Consider the following 16,956-nt stretch of genomic DNA (forward strand, 5'->3'; position numbering starts at 1 on the left):
CAATTAAAGTGATTAATTAGGGCTGCTGCATTGATTGTTAGCATGCACCATAAAGTAAGCACAAAGTAAACTTTTATGCAAAACCCTCCATGAATAACTGGAACAGCGATTGTCAAACACACTAAAGAAACTTCGTAACAAAAGCATAAGCTTAAAAATTAACACAGTAAAAGTGAACAAAGGTTCACAAACCAAAGCTCATACTAAAATTTTAAACTTATATAGCAAATAAAATAAAACTAACAAATGTAGGTAAGCAAATTACAGCAGATATATACATAGTTCATTAATGGTAAGCCAAGGAAGTCCGAAACTCATTTTGACATTTAATTCATCTAGTTATCAATGTATTGAGAGCATAAAGAAAAATTGGGCATTATTCATGACTAATCCCACTTTGGCAACTAAAGTTGGTGACCACCCCATCATTACGTTTAGAAGGGGTAAGAACTTAAGCCACTGTTAGAACCACCTGTTTCTAACTTTACGAGAACTGTTGGCATGTACAAATGCCAAAGTTGCAATTATTGTAAATATATAATAGAGACTAACAGAGTCACCACACAGAACTTTTAATGTAAGGTAAGGAGTAGGTATAATTGTAACTCCAAAATGGTGGTGTATATGGCATGTCAAGGTTGCCCTGCGTTCTATGTCGGAAAAACTGAGCGTAGGCTCCGTGAATGCATCTATGAACATCAATATGCAATAACTAGGAACAAATTGGACAACGCAGTTGCCAAACATACTTTAAAATATAAGAGTCGTAGTTTCAAATTTTTAGTAATAGACCAGGTGAATAATGACAGAAGGGGGGCACCCTTACACCTCTTGTTAGAAGAATTAGAACTAACCTGGCAAATCAAATTGAATGCTTGTACATTCCCAGGTCTCAATGAGTCCTGCTCTATAAGCAGTATTCTTAAATTGAAAAGTTTGAAAAGGTGAGGGTAAGATATCATGGTTAAGTAACTTCCTTGGCTTACCATTAATGAACTATGTATATATCTACTGTCATTTGCTTACATACATTTGTTAGTTTTATTTTATTTGCTATATAAGTTTAAAATTTTAGTATGAGCTTTGGTTTGTGAACATTTGTTCACTTTTACTGTGTTAATTTTTAAGTTTATGCTTTTGTTACGAAGTTTCTTTAGTGTGTTTGACAATCGCTGTTCCAGTTATTCATGGAGGGTTTTGCATAAAAGTTTACTTTGAGCTTACTTCATGGTGCATGCTAACAATCAATGCAGCAGCCCTAATTAATCACTTTAATTAATTGTGTGTCATGATTGGTTCATTTACACCAGTTTAAATGTTTTTAAAGGAAGTTTTTAAAAGTTTTTTTGTATGTCTGAAGAAGTCTGCACACAGTGCAGACGAAAAGCGCTTCATTAAATTGTCTTCTGGTGAATTTGACTTCGCTTAATACTGCAAACCTTTGTTTGGATATTTTGGTATTTATCTTTGTTTACATTTCCAGTACCATGAATAATGATTTTCCAACAGCATTCTGCTGTCTCCAACTTTTAATACTTTGCCCATTTGCCACAGTTTTGTGCAGATCAACTCTCTCTGCTGGTAGAGTTGCATCTGTACCAGTACTGGCCGTGGTTGCTTTCTGATGACCAGATTTGGAGCATACATTCAGTGTGCCCTTTCAATTAACACTTTCTGCTGTAAAATGCCAGTCCAGCTGCTTATTTATGCCTTCATAAAATTAATGCAATCTGTTCCTTCTTGTTTTTCTGTTGCAACAGAAAATCTCAGATTTTCTCCATATGTGTTCTGTCATCTAATCTACCATTTTGTGAAACATCTCTTCTTCAGCAATGTCATACACAGCCAGTCTTTTCTTCATTTTGACCTCTCATTTTCCAGTTTTATCATTTCATCTGAATATCTGTTTAAAGCTTCTTCCATTTTTTCAGCCTTTTGTTATTTGAATTGATATACTCCTTTAATGTTTTATTTTTTTAACACGAAACGTATTTATCAAATTATCACTTAGGACATAGGCAATCATTCATTTCTATATATGAAAATAAACGCAATTTTAATTGCAAACATTATACTAAACCATATTAACATAATTTTAGTTGCAAACATTATGCATCACTTATCTATCTAGTCATTGTCTAACATTACATAGCTCATTCAAATCCTGCCTTGTTTTAAACCTCGTTCCTCCACTGGATGTATTGTTCCCACAGTTGTCTTTTTTTCTATGTAATTTGTACCTACCTTTTTCTAAATATCCCAATTCCAGTTGTTTTATCGCTGTTACTATAGTCCCTACTTCTAATACACTTCGTTTAGACTTTTATTTCCATTTTCTACTAATTGCTTGTTTGGCAGCCACCATAATTAGACACAGCAAGGCCTTAGTATGTCAAGGCAGTTCTGATTCTGTAGATATTCTAGATTACCAAAACCATGTGTTGCACCAAAGCTGAAGCTTGAACTGTTTTTTTTTTTTTTTTTTTTGCTGAACAGTTGCAGGATTCTACCTAGTCAGTATTTTCTTTTTACCTTATCTAGTTGATTTTCTTTCAGGTTTCTTCTTTGCTGGCATCCAGACAGTGTAATTACTATATGTAACAGAATTTCCTAAAAGCAACAGATTTCCTGGCCCTTGTCTTTGTTTCTTTTTTCACACCAGGAGAGCTGAAGTTAAGCTGTTGGTCAGTGTGCAACCATCTTGGAAGTCCCTCTGGTTAACATTTTATCAAATGCACTGCATATCAAGAGTGCAGCCCCACATGGTGCTGCACTTGTAGCGTTTGTATTGGAATTGTGTACAACCACCATGCGTGGGACTAGAACCTAAAACCTTCTAGTGTTCCAGCCTCATGTGTAGGTATGTTACATCTTCATCTGTTACTTAAGTTAGTACAGGATGCTTATATTCACTCTGGAGGTGTTGCTCTCTCTTTTGAAAGAAGTCTTCATCATCACATTAACCTTAAAGGATACATGCTTCCACATCCTGTTTGCACGTCTGCAGCCAGTTTCTTAGACGAAAGTGAGGACATTCCATTTATTTAATTGTTCTTTGTACCTTCTGCTGTGCTCAGAATTTTCATCAAATGCATGGTTCCAGAACTGGCTGACCAAATACATGCCTACTACTAAGTGGACAATTGCATGATTAAGCCACTTCTACAGAAGAGGTAGAGAAAACCTTGTCCTATGTTGTACAGTTTTTTCAGAGTACAGGAATCTTATGAATACACAGAAGTATAATGTAAGACCTGTTCAGAAAAAGAGGTTCCTGGGTACTGTCCTAAATATGAAGAACTGCAAAATATCTTTACCTTGGGACAGAATGGGGCAAATGAAAAACTTTTTTTCTCTGTATCTCCCACAAACATTATCGCCAGAGACCATCCCCGAGACCCTGAGTCACTTGTTTCTTTCCAGTGTCATGGTCCACTATGTCCAAAGGTGTAGTTGTACTTAAAGAATTTTCGGGATCAGCACAACCAGTCCATGAAGCATGCATTCCCTATTAATCCAGTTGTGTCCATGAAATCGTTTTAAATATCATTATTAAATCACTGTTGAAACAGTGACATAGCAACACATACATTAAAAGTAAAAAAAAAAAAAAAAAGACCACATGATATTTCTTAATTTTATACAGTTTGCATATGTTTTCTTTATAAAAGTCATCATTCACTCCAGCATTATATAAATTGCTCAGGTCCTGGCATGCCTTAAACCTCTCTCCTCCTCCTGAGCATTATTCTGTACATATTGTTCCCACTCATTTTATTTATACGTATTTTGCTCTTTCCCTTTCTAAAGTTCCCAACTCCACTACTTTTCTTTCCATTACAATATTCAGTACTTCAGTTACAATTGGTTTAGATTTTGATTTCAATTTTCTAGTAATTGCTTTTTTGGCAGCCAATAGCATTAACCTTAATAAGGCCTTACTATTTCATGGAGTTCAGATTCTGTGTCCCAGCTCAAAAGAAACATTTCCTTTTTGCAACAAATTTGCTTCTCCAACATTTCTGACAAAATGCTCAGTAGTGACTTTCTAAACTCTGCCAAATTCTTATACTTTCAAAACATCACACCTCCAGCATTTGATGTCTACCTGAAGGAAAAGTCTCTGAAGTATGCTTGGTGTATAAAAATACCTATGCAAATGCTTACAAATGAACTCTTAACTGTACTTTGCTGCATACTTGGGAGCCATACAGATGTCCGCCCATTGTTCTTGGTAAATTGCCTTTCCAGTCTCTCTTCCCAATCTTTTCTAGCCTTTTCTGATTGAGTTTATAACTGTCTTGCAGTATTTTATATACCTTACTAAATATTCCTTTTGTAACAGCAGAGTCTGCTGTAGACTCAGTTAAACTCCCTACCACAGCAAGCCTTTCACTTGGCTCCCCTCTTCATTTCTCTTTGTCTATACTCTAATAGTAATCCCTGGTCGGGAAGACCGTCTGCAATCTGCTGTCCAAACATCTGCTTGGCCTCATTCCACTCTATTTCTTTTCAGTGTCTAGGACAGTTGCTCACAGTACCTTAGTTTCTTTGCTAATTGTACGCTGTTGCCTATTTTCTCTACTTATACCCTTCCATGTTGGCAAAATTTCCTTTATTTATTCATTAGCTTGCTTAGTTCTTAAAGCTTTCTGCTACTTGAGTATAATATTCCGTATGGTTCATGTCATTCTGCTTAAGGACCTGCATTAAAATCCTACTCTCACCTTATTTCTCACCCTTCCCTTTCATCATTATCTCTTCCAACTTTGATGTAAGCCCTTCTTATGTTTTGTATGTGAGCCATTACTTCATAGCTCTAAAGTATCCTTTTAAATCAAGTAATCCCAAACTCTTTGGACATAATCAACTTATCCTACTTAACTTTTGTCCTGTTCCCCTCCCAAATAAATTCCTTCAATTCCTTATTAATTTTCATGCACATCTCTTATAATTGCTAAAAATATTCCAGACCTATGTATAAACCTAAAGAGTCTAAAACATTTTCACAGCTTGTGTCTTACTATCTGTACTCATAATTAAGAGCTTCCAATTTCACATTTCTTGTATTGTCTTTTGTTTAGTTTCTTCCTGTGTATCCTTAGTGGCCCTAACAGAATTCTTTTTTAGTCCATACACATACATATTTCTTCTTATTATGTCCCCATAAATATGGGTGTTGCTGAAGTAGTACATGTGAGGGTACTAGGGTTGCCAATCATCCAGAATTCTACTGAACTCTCCAGAGTTAAGGGGCACTGTCCACGACCATATGACATGTTCTATTTGTCAGGCTTTCGTACCAAAGACCTTTTGTAGTAGGCATGTATCACTTGCTTTGTATCTTGAGAATCAGCTTCTTAAGCTTCTCACTAAGGATACCATGGATGGAACTTCCTTCCCTGAGGGTCAGCCATTAGGAAAGAAGGTTGAAAAACTAAGACAGGAATCTTCCACTGTCCATTCTTATTTGGGTATTTCTCCAAGCTCAGTGAGAACTAGAAGACTTGCCCGGCTTTGTTGTCTGAGTCCTCTGCCATGACCAGGTGGAGGCTGGCAAAGTTCTGTCTTGCAGCACTTCCGAATAGAATTTGTAGGGATCCATTTCAGATGTTCATGGAGGCCCACGGTCGGTTGTTTTCAAGGAGGTCTAGGGTGTTCCGCAGATATAATTATGGAAGACGTTTCTACTACTACTACTATTGAATGCCGTCCTGGGTCAGAGCCTTTTAAGTTTTATAGGGTGAATGTTCCATCAAAAAACTAAACATGTTTCTTCTGCTCCTAGGGATCCACAGATTGAGTGGCAGGCCTTTACTCGGGGTTTGTTTAATGCTTTGATGGCATTTAAACCTCCTCGGGGGGGGGGGGGTTGTTCCAGCTCCCCCTTGGTCCTCTACTCCACTTAAAAGACCCAGGGAACAGGATTCCTCTGAGTAGTTGTATTCTGATAAGGAATCCCTTGCTTACTTTTCCCAAATTCCTTCTCCTTTGAACTGTGGGTCAGAGGAGGAGGAATCTAATAGTCCTGATACTCCCTTTGAAGAAATTTCTTTGGGGACACAGTCTGCAGAATGATAGAATTTTTTAAATGGGATTGTGCTCACGTCTCTGAAATCCATAAGAAATACTATGTGTTGCTGCAGATGGGATCTCCATAACCTTCTGCTATTCCTCCTGTTTTGATTGCTTTATTGGATGCTTTTTCCAATCCCTCTAAAGCTCCTGATTCTCTGCCCTTTGCACCCAAGAAGCCTGATAGGCTTTACAGAGTGCCTGAGGATTGTAATTTTTTGTACAAATGTCCTACTGCTGACCCCTCAGTGGTGTTAGTAGCCTCTGACAAGCCCTCTCAATTGATTCCTTCACCCAAGTTACTGCCTTCTGATAAAGACAGCAGACCCATGGAAAGGCTAGTAAAGAAGGTTTACACCTCAGCTACCCTGGCTATTAGGGCTACTAATTATCAGACACATATGTCCAGGTATGTGCTGGCTCTCCTTTCTCAGGCTGGTCAGCTTTTCTGATCTCCCAGATTCTGAGGGAAGCCTTACAGGAACTCAAATATGTGTTTGCCTCTCCTGTGTATAAATTTTAGAGAAACTGCCCCAATAAGCCAGTGTTTGTTTGTAGACAATCTTGCCCGCCTACTAAAGGCAAAAAGAGTGGCAAACAGGCTCCTCCTGCCAAGGCTACTTAGACTTCAGGGACTCAAGTCTTCCTTTCCTAATAAAGCAGGTGCTGTATTACTGTCTGTCTCTTCCAAGCCACATTCCTCTTTCTCTTCACCTTTGTCTTTCTTTTCCTGTTTGGCTTCTGATTACTTAGGATTGTTGGGTTCTGTCCATTATTTGCCAGGGATATTTCATGGTGTGGAAATCCCACCCCTTTTATGGGCATTCCTCAGCCTCCTTGGGAGCAGCTTCCTTCTTTCCCCAGAGGTTCATCGAGACTTAGGGTACTATTCAAGAGCTACCTGTCTCCCAAAGGAAGAGGGGTTTTACTGCAGAATGTTTCTAGTACCCAGAAGAGGGGGTATTTGGAGACCAATTCTAGACCTCTCTCATTTAAATACTTTTCTGAAGGTGCCCACCTTTTGGATGTTGTTCCTTCAAACTCCGTTTCCTCTTTTGCTCCCTCAGGCCTATATGGTGTCTCTGGAGCTCAAGGATGCTTATCTCCATATTCCAATCCACCCTCTTTTCAGGACGTTTTTGTGTTTCTCTGTTGCTTCCTGGCATTTTCAGTTCTCTGCTTTGCCCTATGGTCTTTCTGCTGCCCCAAGGATATTCACCAAATGCCTCACCTCTCTGATTGCTTTTTTGCAGGCTTCATGGGATCCAAATATGACCTGCTGATTCAGGCATTCTCCCCCTGATATCCTTTTGCAAAATTGCCATTTCTCTTCTTCAGAGCTTGGGGTTCACAATAAACTTCAATAGGTTTTCTCTGACTCCTTCTCAGGATCATGTCCTTCTGAGTTGCAGGATTCAGACAATGTCTATGCTTTCACCACTGCCTCCTCCAAAGGCCTTAACTCTCATTTCCTTCTTTCAAACTCTTCTTCCTCTGACCTCCATTACAGCCAATGGAGTTTCTGAGATCTCTGGGTTTCATGGCATCCACCATTTCTATCCTTCTGGCCAAACTCCATATGAGACAGTTTCAGTGGCTTCTGAAGTCAGTTGGGCTTCAACATGCACATCCTCTAGACTTTGTAGTTCCTCTTCTTCCTTGTCTCTAGAAGGAACTTTACTGGTGGATCCAGCAGTTGTCTCTAAATCCAGGGCTTCCTTTTCATCCCCATCTTTCCTCTTAGGAACTGTTCACAGATGCTTTGGACATGGGATGGGGGAGCACCTTATGGCTCCCTAAAGGTACAGGGGTGTGGTCGCCTCTTCAGCAGAAGGAGCACATGAGTGTCAAAAAGATGAGAGCTCTTCTGTTGACTCTTCAGGCTTTTCATCCTCTTTTCTCCCCAGCCCCTCTCAAGCTATTCACAGACAATACCACAGTGATATAGTATATAAACAGTCAGGGAGGAACAAGATCTTGTCTTCGTTGCTGGTTGGCACTCCTGGTGTGGGATCTTGCTGTCCATTATCAAGTGACTCTTCAGGCAGTTTACATCCCTTTAGGTCAAAACATTGCGTCAGACACTTTGAGAAGGTCCTTAACTCAATCCCACAAATGGATGCTTCACAGGGATGCATTTCTGGACATTGCCCATGAGTGGGGTACTCCTCAAGTAGATCTGTATGCCTCCCCTCTAAAAGACAACTTCTATTTTGTGCCAGAGTCCCAGGTCCTCTGGTATGGAAGGTGGGTGCCCTCTCTTTTTCTTGGAAGGGGATGTTTCTTTATGCAGTTCCTCACCTTCCTCTCATTCCAAAAGTCCTGTTTAAAATTCAACAGGACACTCCCAAAGTCTTGTGGTGACTCCCTTTTGGCAGCAGCAGCATTGGGCAATCATCCCAAGTTAACTCACAGGGTGGATCTGCTCACACAAGACAAGGAATCTCTCATCCATTCCCACCTGGCCACTCTTCCACTGACAGTGTGGGTGACAGGATTTTGATTCCACATAGACACTTTGTTCTGAGAAAGTACTGAGAATCCTGCAGGAGACCAGGAAACCCACTACTAGGAAATCCTACTTATCCAAATGAAAGAGGTTTTCTGTTTGGTGTCTCCCTCGTAAGCTGGACCCACTTACTGTGGATGTTTTTTTGGTTCTCTGTTATTTGTGTGAGTTGCTGGCTTGGCCTATTCTTCTAGTAAGGCCCACTTATCAACTATCCCTGCTTGTCTGCCTTTATCCCCTCCTTTAGCTTCTAGATTTGAGACTGAATAATTCCTTCAAAGTGTCCTTTATATTAGACCTCCTAGGAAGGCTGTCCCTCTTCCCTGGGATCTTATTTTTGTTTTGGAGAAGTTGTCTCAGGCTCCCTTTGAACCTGCTGCTTCAGCTTCCTTGCAACATTTTCCTTGGAAGACTGTTCTTTTGTTGGTCCTTACTTCTGCCAAACAGGTGTCTGAGCTTCAAGCCCCTATGGCTTGTCTTCCTTTTATGGTATTTCATAAGGATAGGGTGTCCTTGTGTACTAATCCTTTTTTTATGGCCAAGGTGGTTAATGAGTTGTCACTTAACTAGTCTATTTATTTGCGTACTTTTTCCCCTCTCCACAATCTGCCAGTGAGAGGTGCTGCATACTTTAGATGTGCATAGACAACTGAGATTTTATTTGAATAATACTAAATCTGTTAGAAAATCTATATTCAGTTGTTTATTTCTTTTCTTCCTGGGTCCCTAGGATTATCTGTATCCAAGCAAACTATTTCTTCTTGGATCATAAAGGCTATTTCTTTTTGTTATACTTTTATGGTAAGAGCCTTTCTTCTTCTGTAAAGGCTTATTCTACTAGAACTGTGGCTTCTGCTGGTGTTTTTTTTCAAGGGATTGGATGCTAATTCTGTTCTTGAAGCAGCTACTTAGACTTCTGTGCATACCTTTACCAAGCTAGAGCTGGTTTTGCTAAGGCCATTCTTTATGGCTTCCTAGACAGCTCTGCAAGGTCTTTCCTCTCCTCAAGTTTCTTCTTGAGTTTTGGCACTCTCCCTAATGTAATAAATACTGCAATAGTGAAATGGAAGGACATAGTACAGTTGTGTAAAATCTTACCGTAACAATAGATGTCCTTTCCTTCCCTGTTGTAGTATTCATTCTCTCCCTCCTCCACCTAGTCCATTTCCCTCTTGGATGTACTGGTTACCTCTTGTTTTTCCTTGGACTGGTGTTCCTCTTGGGGCAATCAGTTCTGAGGATGGTACTTCCAGATGTCACCTTTATGCCCTAAGCTATGCGAGGAGCATACCTGTGATGTTCGGTGTACCTTAAAGCAACAGTAGGATTTTGCATTCTGGCCGGACGTCGAGCTACCCAAGGCAGGGAATCACAAGTGTAAGGAATACTGCATTAGTGAAAGAAAGGGCATCTACTTTTTATGGTAAGATTTTACACAAATGTACTTTTTTAGATTAGATTTTCTTGCTTCTGCTTTACAGTTTATTGCATTAGCTTATTAATGTTCCACTGACTCTGCCTCCCTAGGTGAAATGGATTGCAAAGAGATTGGGGACTGCACTCTGGCTTCTTGTTCTACATCTACAGATCTGTGCCTTCCTGCTCTTGGCTACCTCAGAAAATGTTCTCAGGTAATTGTGAAAGTTCATAACTTTAATTTGTATCACAAACAGTTGACGTACATGGACAGGTCATACTGAAGCACACCTTGCAGCTTATCTTCATATTACTAACAGCACAGAATAACTGCCACAACAACAATAAAAAGGTATGTGAGGACATTTGTGACATCTGATGCAGTTACAGTAATTGATTAACACGATCCAAGTCTTATTGTTGGCTAATATTGTAGCAGAAAGGATTCAGTGGCATTTCTGATATTCATAAAATAAGTGTAGCAAAATAAGGTGGATGTTTTCACTTAGTTTTAATTTAACTATAAAACCAACATCTGGTCAAAGAATAATTCTAACGTTAGCAGCTGACTTGAACTGTTTGCTATACCTTTTTTGCCTCCACCTATGCCTGTTAACATTAATAGCTGGCAATGTCACATGTAGCCTTGATTTTATAATGTATCTGTAACAAGCAGCTAGCAGACAGTTATGATAGATTTCACTAGGACCAGTTCTTTAAGACTTTTTACTTCATTTTTAAGTGACTTACTCCATTGTAAGCCTTCTTTGTAGATAGGCTTTACACCAGAGTAAGTCACTTACACAGAGGAAGTCTTTTAGAATCTGGCCTACTGAGTTCTGGGAGTTGAGTAAAGACTTTGTGTAACTGCAGCTTTTACAGTCAGACTCTTAATAAGGGTTTTGTGCAGTTTACCTTTTGGGTGACTAAGAGATCTGGTTAATTGCCTTGGTGCTTTGGTCTGCCATAATCATTTAGGAGATTAAGTTATTTAACCTTTAAGTTATTTAACCTTTTCTGACATTTTTTTATGAGATGAAATCACTGAGTTGCACTCAAGGAACATTCTGGCAGTTGAGTGCAGGGTATTAAGCCTATGAGCTGCTAATGGGATTCAGGGTTTGATTCTCTTAACCTCCGACTTCGGGCAACTTATTTAACCAGAGTGAAACAAGTTTTATGCCTATTGGGCTTACCTATTTAGCAAATTAATAAAAAAAAATCAAATCCTGAGAAGGGGTATTTTGTTGAATGTGTACATTGTTTAATACACTGGGTCTGTAATTAATACTGTGCAAACATTAATTATTGAATTGATGAAAATTTTATTTTCCTCAAATTGCATCAGCCTTGGCATTGACTATAAAAAGGTGAGGGTGTAGGGGCTCTGACAGCATAGTAAATGTTTTATATTTTTGGTATGTTTTTGAAGTATTAGAGGTGTGAGCACCGAGTGTTATAAATTTGATTTTCCACTTTTGCAGAAGATTGATCTAGAACAACAGCAGGTAACTAAGGTAAGCAGCTAGCTTTTCTCAGTTATTTACCTCCTGCACTGCAAATAAGTGGGTAAGAGACAGTTGTATCATGTGGAGAACTCATATTTCAACTGGAGACATAAACAGCTGAATTGACATAAATTCTCACATTGTTTGTAATTCAGACCATAACAACAGCTGCTATCATTCAGTTTTCCCAAGCATTACGGATAGCTGATACTGTAAGTATGACACTAGAAGATCAGAGTTTTTTTTGAGTATTACCAGTGACACAAATTAAAATTACCAGCAGATGTTGTTATTGTTGGAGAACCCAGAGGCCATTATTTCTGACACGTGTATGGCCAGTGGCAAGTCTATATCGTCTCTTCCCTTCCCCCCAATGAACTCAGCTTTGGAGAAGATGTAGGAATTCTGAAGTGAAGTCTGGTGTACTTCAAGTAAGTCTACTGGTCTGTATCCATATTCCACCCTCAAAAATGCCTTAATATTTATCAACTGAAGAAGGAAAAAAGTCCTGAGAAAGTCATCCCTCTAGTTGAGCCTGTCGTCAACAATGCTTCATTTACAACATTTCCAAATGGTTGCACACTGATCAGCAGCTTAACTTCACCTCTCTCAGTGAGAAATAAAGAAACTGAAAGGCAAGGGCCAGGAACTCTTGTCACTTTCAGTTAAAGCCATTACTGGCTAATAAGTACTCTGCCTGGATGCCAGCAAAGAAGAAATTAGGAGAGCCTGAAAGAAAATCAACTAGAAAAGGTGAAGAGAAAACTCTAACTGGATGGAATCCTGCAGCTATTAAGCAAAAAGCAGTTTGAGCTGCAGCTTTGATGAAACAACAAAACTTCCAGTACTCTACAGGAAAAATAGGTCAGATGTGCTCATAGCTGATTAAAGTAAAAGTGCTGAAGGAATATGTAAACTGAAATAACAAAAGGCTGCTAAAATTGAAGCTTTAAACAGCTATATAGACGAACTGATAAAAAAAGTCAGAGGTCGAAATGAAGAAAAGACTGGCTGAGTATGAAACTGCTCAAGAAAAGATGTTTCATAAAATAGAATTAGAGGGCCGAGCATGTAGAGAAAACCTGAGATTTCTGCTGTACCAGGGAAACTAGAAGGAACGGACTGCATTAATTTTATGAAGGCACAAATAAACAACTAGACTGGTCTTCCACAGCAGGAATGGTTATTTGAAAGGGAACATCATGTGTATGCTCCAGCCCTGGTCATGAGAACGCAGCCAAGACCTGTATTAGTAAAGATGTAACCCTACCAGCAGAAAGAGTTGATCCTGACAAAACTGTGGCAAAAGGGCAAAGTACTAAAAGTTGGAGGGTCTGTATTAGATAAACGAAAGTTTATCTAATTGAACACCGACATCGAAAATCCCCGAACCCGAAATCGCAATTGTGGGGGTCTGTGCCCCCCACACACACCCCCGCTAAATATTTATTCCAACTCGGAGATCGCACTACAGTGAGGAAAGGGCAAATATTCCCATCTTCACTGTACCGCAATCTCACAATTGCAATTTTTAGTTCCGGGATTTCCGATGATGTCGGCATTCGATTAGATAAACTTTGGTTTATCTAATGTAGACCCAAAGTTAGAGACAGCAGAGTGTGGAAAATGATTATTCACCATACACCAGGCAGAAGAGAAACATATTTTCTACAGCAGTCAGGGAAATGTCAACAGGAAGTTGTGAGATTCAAGCTGCTGTTCTACCTGTCTTCAGAATATTTTTTCCTGGAGGATCAAAGTCCTTTTTGATTCAGAAACTAGAAACTCCAACCAGGTGTACAACAAACTTAATCACATGTTGCAGTGCCCATGTAGAGCCACACCAGGAGTTTTTATATTGTTCTAGTGAAGTTCCATATTAATGGGAACAAAGGAGCTTAATGAATGAAAATAAACTTCAGTTCTTTTAATTATCTTTGTATCTGGTGTGATTCTACAGGGGCAGTGCAACAGGCAGTTTTTGGTTTATTTGCAATACAGAAACAGGCTAAGAGGGAAACACAGAAGTTTGTCCAACAAAGGAGTGAGTCATCAATCAGAAGGGGTCTCAGCTTCTCATTTTTCTGATGGTAAGGCTCATAAAGAGACTTTGTCAATGAGGTCTGCGGTGGGAGTGATGGATGCGTTTAAGGTGGAAGTGGGATTACATCAAGGATCAGCACTGAGTCCTTTCTTATTTGCAATGATGATGGACAGGTTGACAGACGAGATCAGACAGGAATCCCCTTGGACTATGATTTTTGCAGATGACATTGTGATCTGTAGTGAGAGTAGGGAACAGGTGGAGGAGACCCTGGAGAGGTGGAGATGTGCTCTAGAGAGAAGAGGAATGAAGGTCAGCAGTACTAAGACAGAATATATGTGTGTGAATGAGAGGGAGGATAGAGGAATGGTGAGGATGCAGGGAGTAGAGGTGGCAAAGATGGATGAGTTTAAGTACTTGGGATCAACAGTTCAGAGTAATGGTGAGTGTGGAAGAGAGGTGAAGAAGAGAGTACAGGCAGGATGGAGTGGGGGGAAGAAGAATGTCAAGAGTGATTTGTGGCAGACTAGTACCTGTAAGAGTGAAAGGGAAGGTCTACAAGAGGGTAGTGAGACCAGCTATGTTATATGGGTTGGAGACAGTGGCATTGACAAAAAGGCAGGAGTCAGAGCTTGACATGGCAGAGTTGAAGATGTTAAGATTTGCACTGGGTGTGACGAGGATGGACAGGATTAGGAATAAGTACATTAGAGGGTCAGCACAGGTTGGAAGGTTTGGAGACAAAGCCAGAGAGGCAAGATTACGTTGGTTTGGACATATGCTGAGAAGGGATGCAGAGTATATTGGGAAAAAGATGCTAAGGATGAAGCTGCCAGGTAACATGAAAAGAGGGAGTCCCAAGATAAGGTTTTATGGATGTGGTGAGAGAGGACATGCAGATGGTTCGTGTGACAGAGCAAGATGCAGAGGACAGGAAGAAATGGAAACAGTTGATCTGCTGTGGCGACCCCTAACAGGAGCAGCTGAAAGAAGTAGTAGTCAAGGAAACCTTTTACAGTGTTTCAAAGAAAAATGCATGAGATACAGAAAAACAAGCACAGAAGTTGACTTGAAGTATTGGGAGTACCTTGGACTTGAACTAGAGTCTAGGATTAGGAGATGTAATTGGACAGGATGAAGACCAGCAACACTGAAATTAATGAATAAATGTGAGACTGAAAAGCGTCAGTCACATTTGTAAAATATGGCTTTAGAAGAAAAAGTGGCCAAGAATGCCACATCTGCAAACTCTTTGCCATTAAGAGGAGTGGAGAAGCAGCTGAAGATTGCTTTCATTGAAATTGTTGTGCTAGACGTCCCCTAAGAGTCGACCCAGTAGTCAGTAACTTAGGAGCACAGACAGTAATCTAGCCTTTGACCATCGTGTGTCTATAGTAATGAGGAAATAATTCTGTATTGTGCAACTTATAAACAAAGGTATGTCATCTAGGTCCAGGGAGGTCATTGTTCCACTGTATTCAGCATTCATGAGCCCTATAATTGAGTATGATGCCCCTTTTAATATGTAACTGACTAGGCACATTCAGGAAAATCGAATGACCACATCAGTTTCTCATTAAGTGAATACTGGGTGCAAGTAACATGTCCTGTGCAAACCTTCTCAAAGCTTTGTCCCTGTATTCTGTCATCTACATCCTGGTGAAGGGCGATCTATGCCTGGCATACAAGGCATTGTCAGACCCCACTCTGATGGACCTCCTGCATATCCACAAAACAAACAGCATCAGAATTACCCATTATGCCTGTGATATTAATAGGACCTGCTGAAGAGATGGGTATGTATCCCACAGACTACCCCTTCTCTGGAACAGGCTCCCCATCTATGTCAATCGGAGTTATTCTTAATGCAGTTCAAGTATAACTTGGACAATTGGCTGGGGAACAGGAAATTCATCCCTGGTTTAGCATCTATGTCACTAATGTTTCATCTTCCAAGTCCTTGTTTACAGTTATCAAGGGTACTGGAACCTGTAAGTGATTCTGGATGCATGGCTAGGCTAAAAAGCTTCATTAGCCTAGTTGCACACCTATGAACCTAAGCGTACCCACAGATTGGGGAATGCTTTGAAATGTAACATGCTCTTTGTCCCCTCAATTGTTAGATAAATCACCACAGAGTATGACCCCCAGACACCCAACAGTTGCTGTCTTGAGTACGGTCTGGTTCTGGTTTAGGAAAACTGTTCTTTGAGACTGACCCAGCCTAGAGAGCTGTCACAAAGGACAGCAAGTCCTAGATGTGTCCATGGTTTATCTGTCTTGAAGCTGTTGGGTTCTTCCCAGAAGGAGCTATGCTTAGAGACCAGATTATCTATATGAAGCTCTTGGGACCGCTATAGACTGCTCCACAGAGTGAATTATAAAGAAATCCTCTTTCAAAATGAGGCCAGTGATTCTTTCCTGATTCTAAAGGGGATAGGTAATTGCTATCCCATTCTAGACTTCAATCACTTCAGATTACACCTATTACAGTCAGGTTCAAGATGTCGTCTCTTAATGGATACTGTAGGGCACCTGGGTAGTGCCCGTGAACATGATGGATGCATTTTGGCACATCATTTTCTGGGGTCCGCACAGGAGATTCATTAGATTTGCTGTGGATAGGCAGTAGTTTTAATGCAAGTATTCACTAAGGTATTGTCCATAATGTCCAAAGCCTTTCAGAAGAATTAATAATCTGTTGGCTAAGTAGATTGCGCAGCTTATCCATTTTATCTGCAAATAGACAGACTAGATGTGCTATTTATTCCTTATCTGCAATCCAAACTTATTACTAATAATCACATACTGTAACGCTGGCAGATTACAGCAGGTGTTCCCAGATATCACTAAGTTTGATGCTCACATGCAAACAGTGTCCCAAATATTCTTGATTGTTTATACTGTAACTTTAACAACTGAGTGATACTCTTTGGTATTACAAAATGTTATAACAGTGCCTTAACTGTTACACATTGCTTACTAGTGCAATAAGTTTAAAGCTAGCTGATGAAAAGTGTTTTCAGGTGTTCATAATTTGTACAAGTGTAATACCAACACTTGACAGAAACTCTGATGTGCATTTTATTTGTATTTTTTTATTTTGCATTTTGTTGATTGTTTGGCCAGACTAGGTTGATGAGTGAAGTAATGAAGTACAGGATACTAACCTTGAATAAATAGATTATCTGGTGATGTCTTGCTCAGTGTAGTGTTAAAACTGAGTTGCAGGCAGTACAGTCATAAAGAATATGGCCATTTTTTTTTCCTGATACCCGTGGACAACTCTTTATAATTTCCATCAGTCACTGATACCTGAAGCTTCCCTTTTGGCCAGGAGGTTGTTCAGCTTTTGGGTCTAATGTAGACAGTAATTCCAGCTGTTCTGTATGCATGCCTTGTTA

At 39.7% G+C, this 16,956-nt stretch overlaps 1 protein-coding gene across 1 annotated transcript in view; it reads left to right on the forward strand.

Annotated features, from left to right (window-relative positions):
- Positions 1 to 16,956, forward strand: part of ARFGEF3 (ARFGEF family member 3) — a 2,280,599-nt gene that overhangs the window by 1,706,913 nt on the left and 556,730 nt on the right. The window contains exon 25 of the mRNA XM_044087095.1: positions 10,112 to 10,215. Within this exon, the coding sequence (XP_043943030.1) occupies positions 10,112 to 10,215 (104 nt within the window). The remainder of the gene's footprint in view (positions 1 to 10,111; positions 10,216 to 16,956) is intronic.

Source organism: Protopterus annectens, chromosome 1.part1 (assembly GCF_019279795.1).
Source record: "Protopterus annectens isolate FY-2018-M chromosome 1.part1, PAN1.0, whole genome shotgun sequence".
NCBI lineage: Eukaryota > Metazoa > Chordata > Ceratodontiformes > Protopteridae > Protopterus > Protopterus annectens.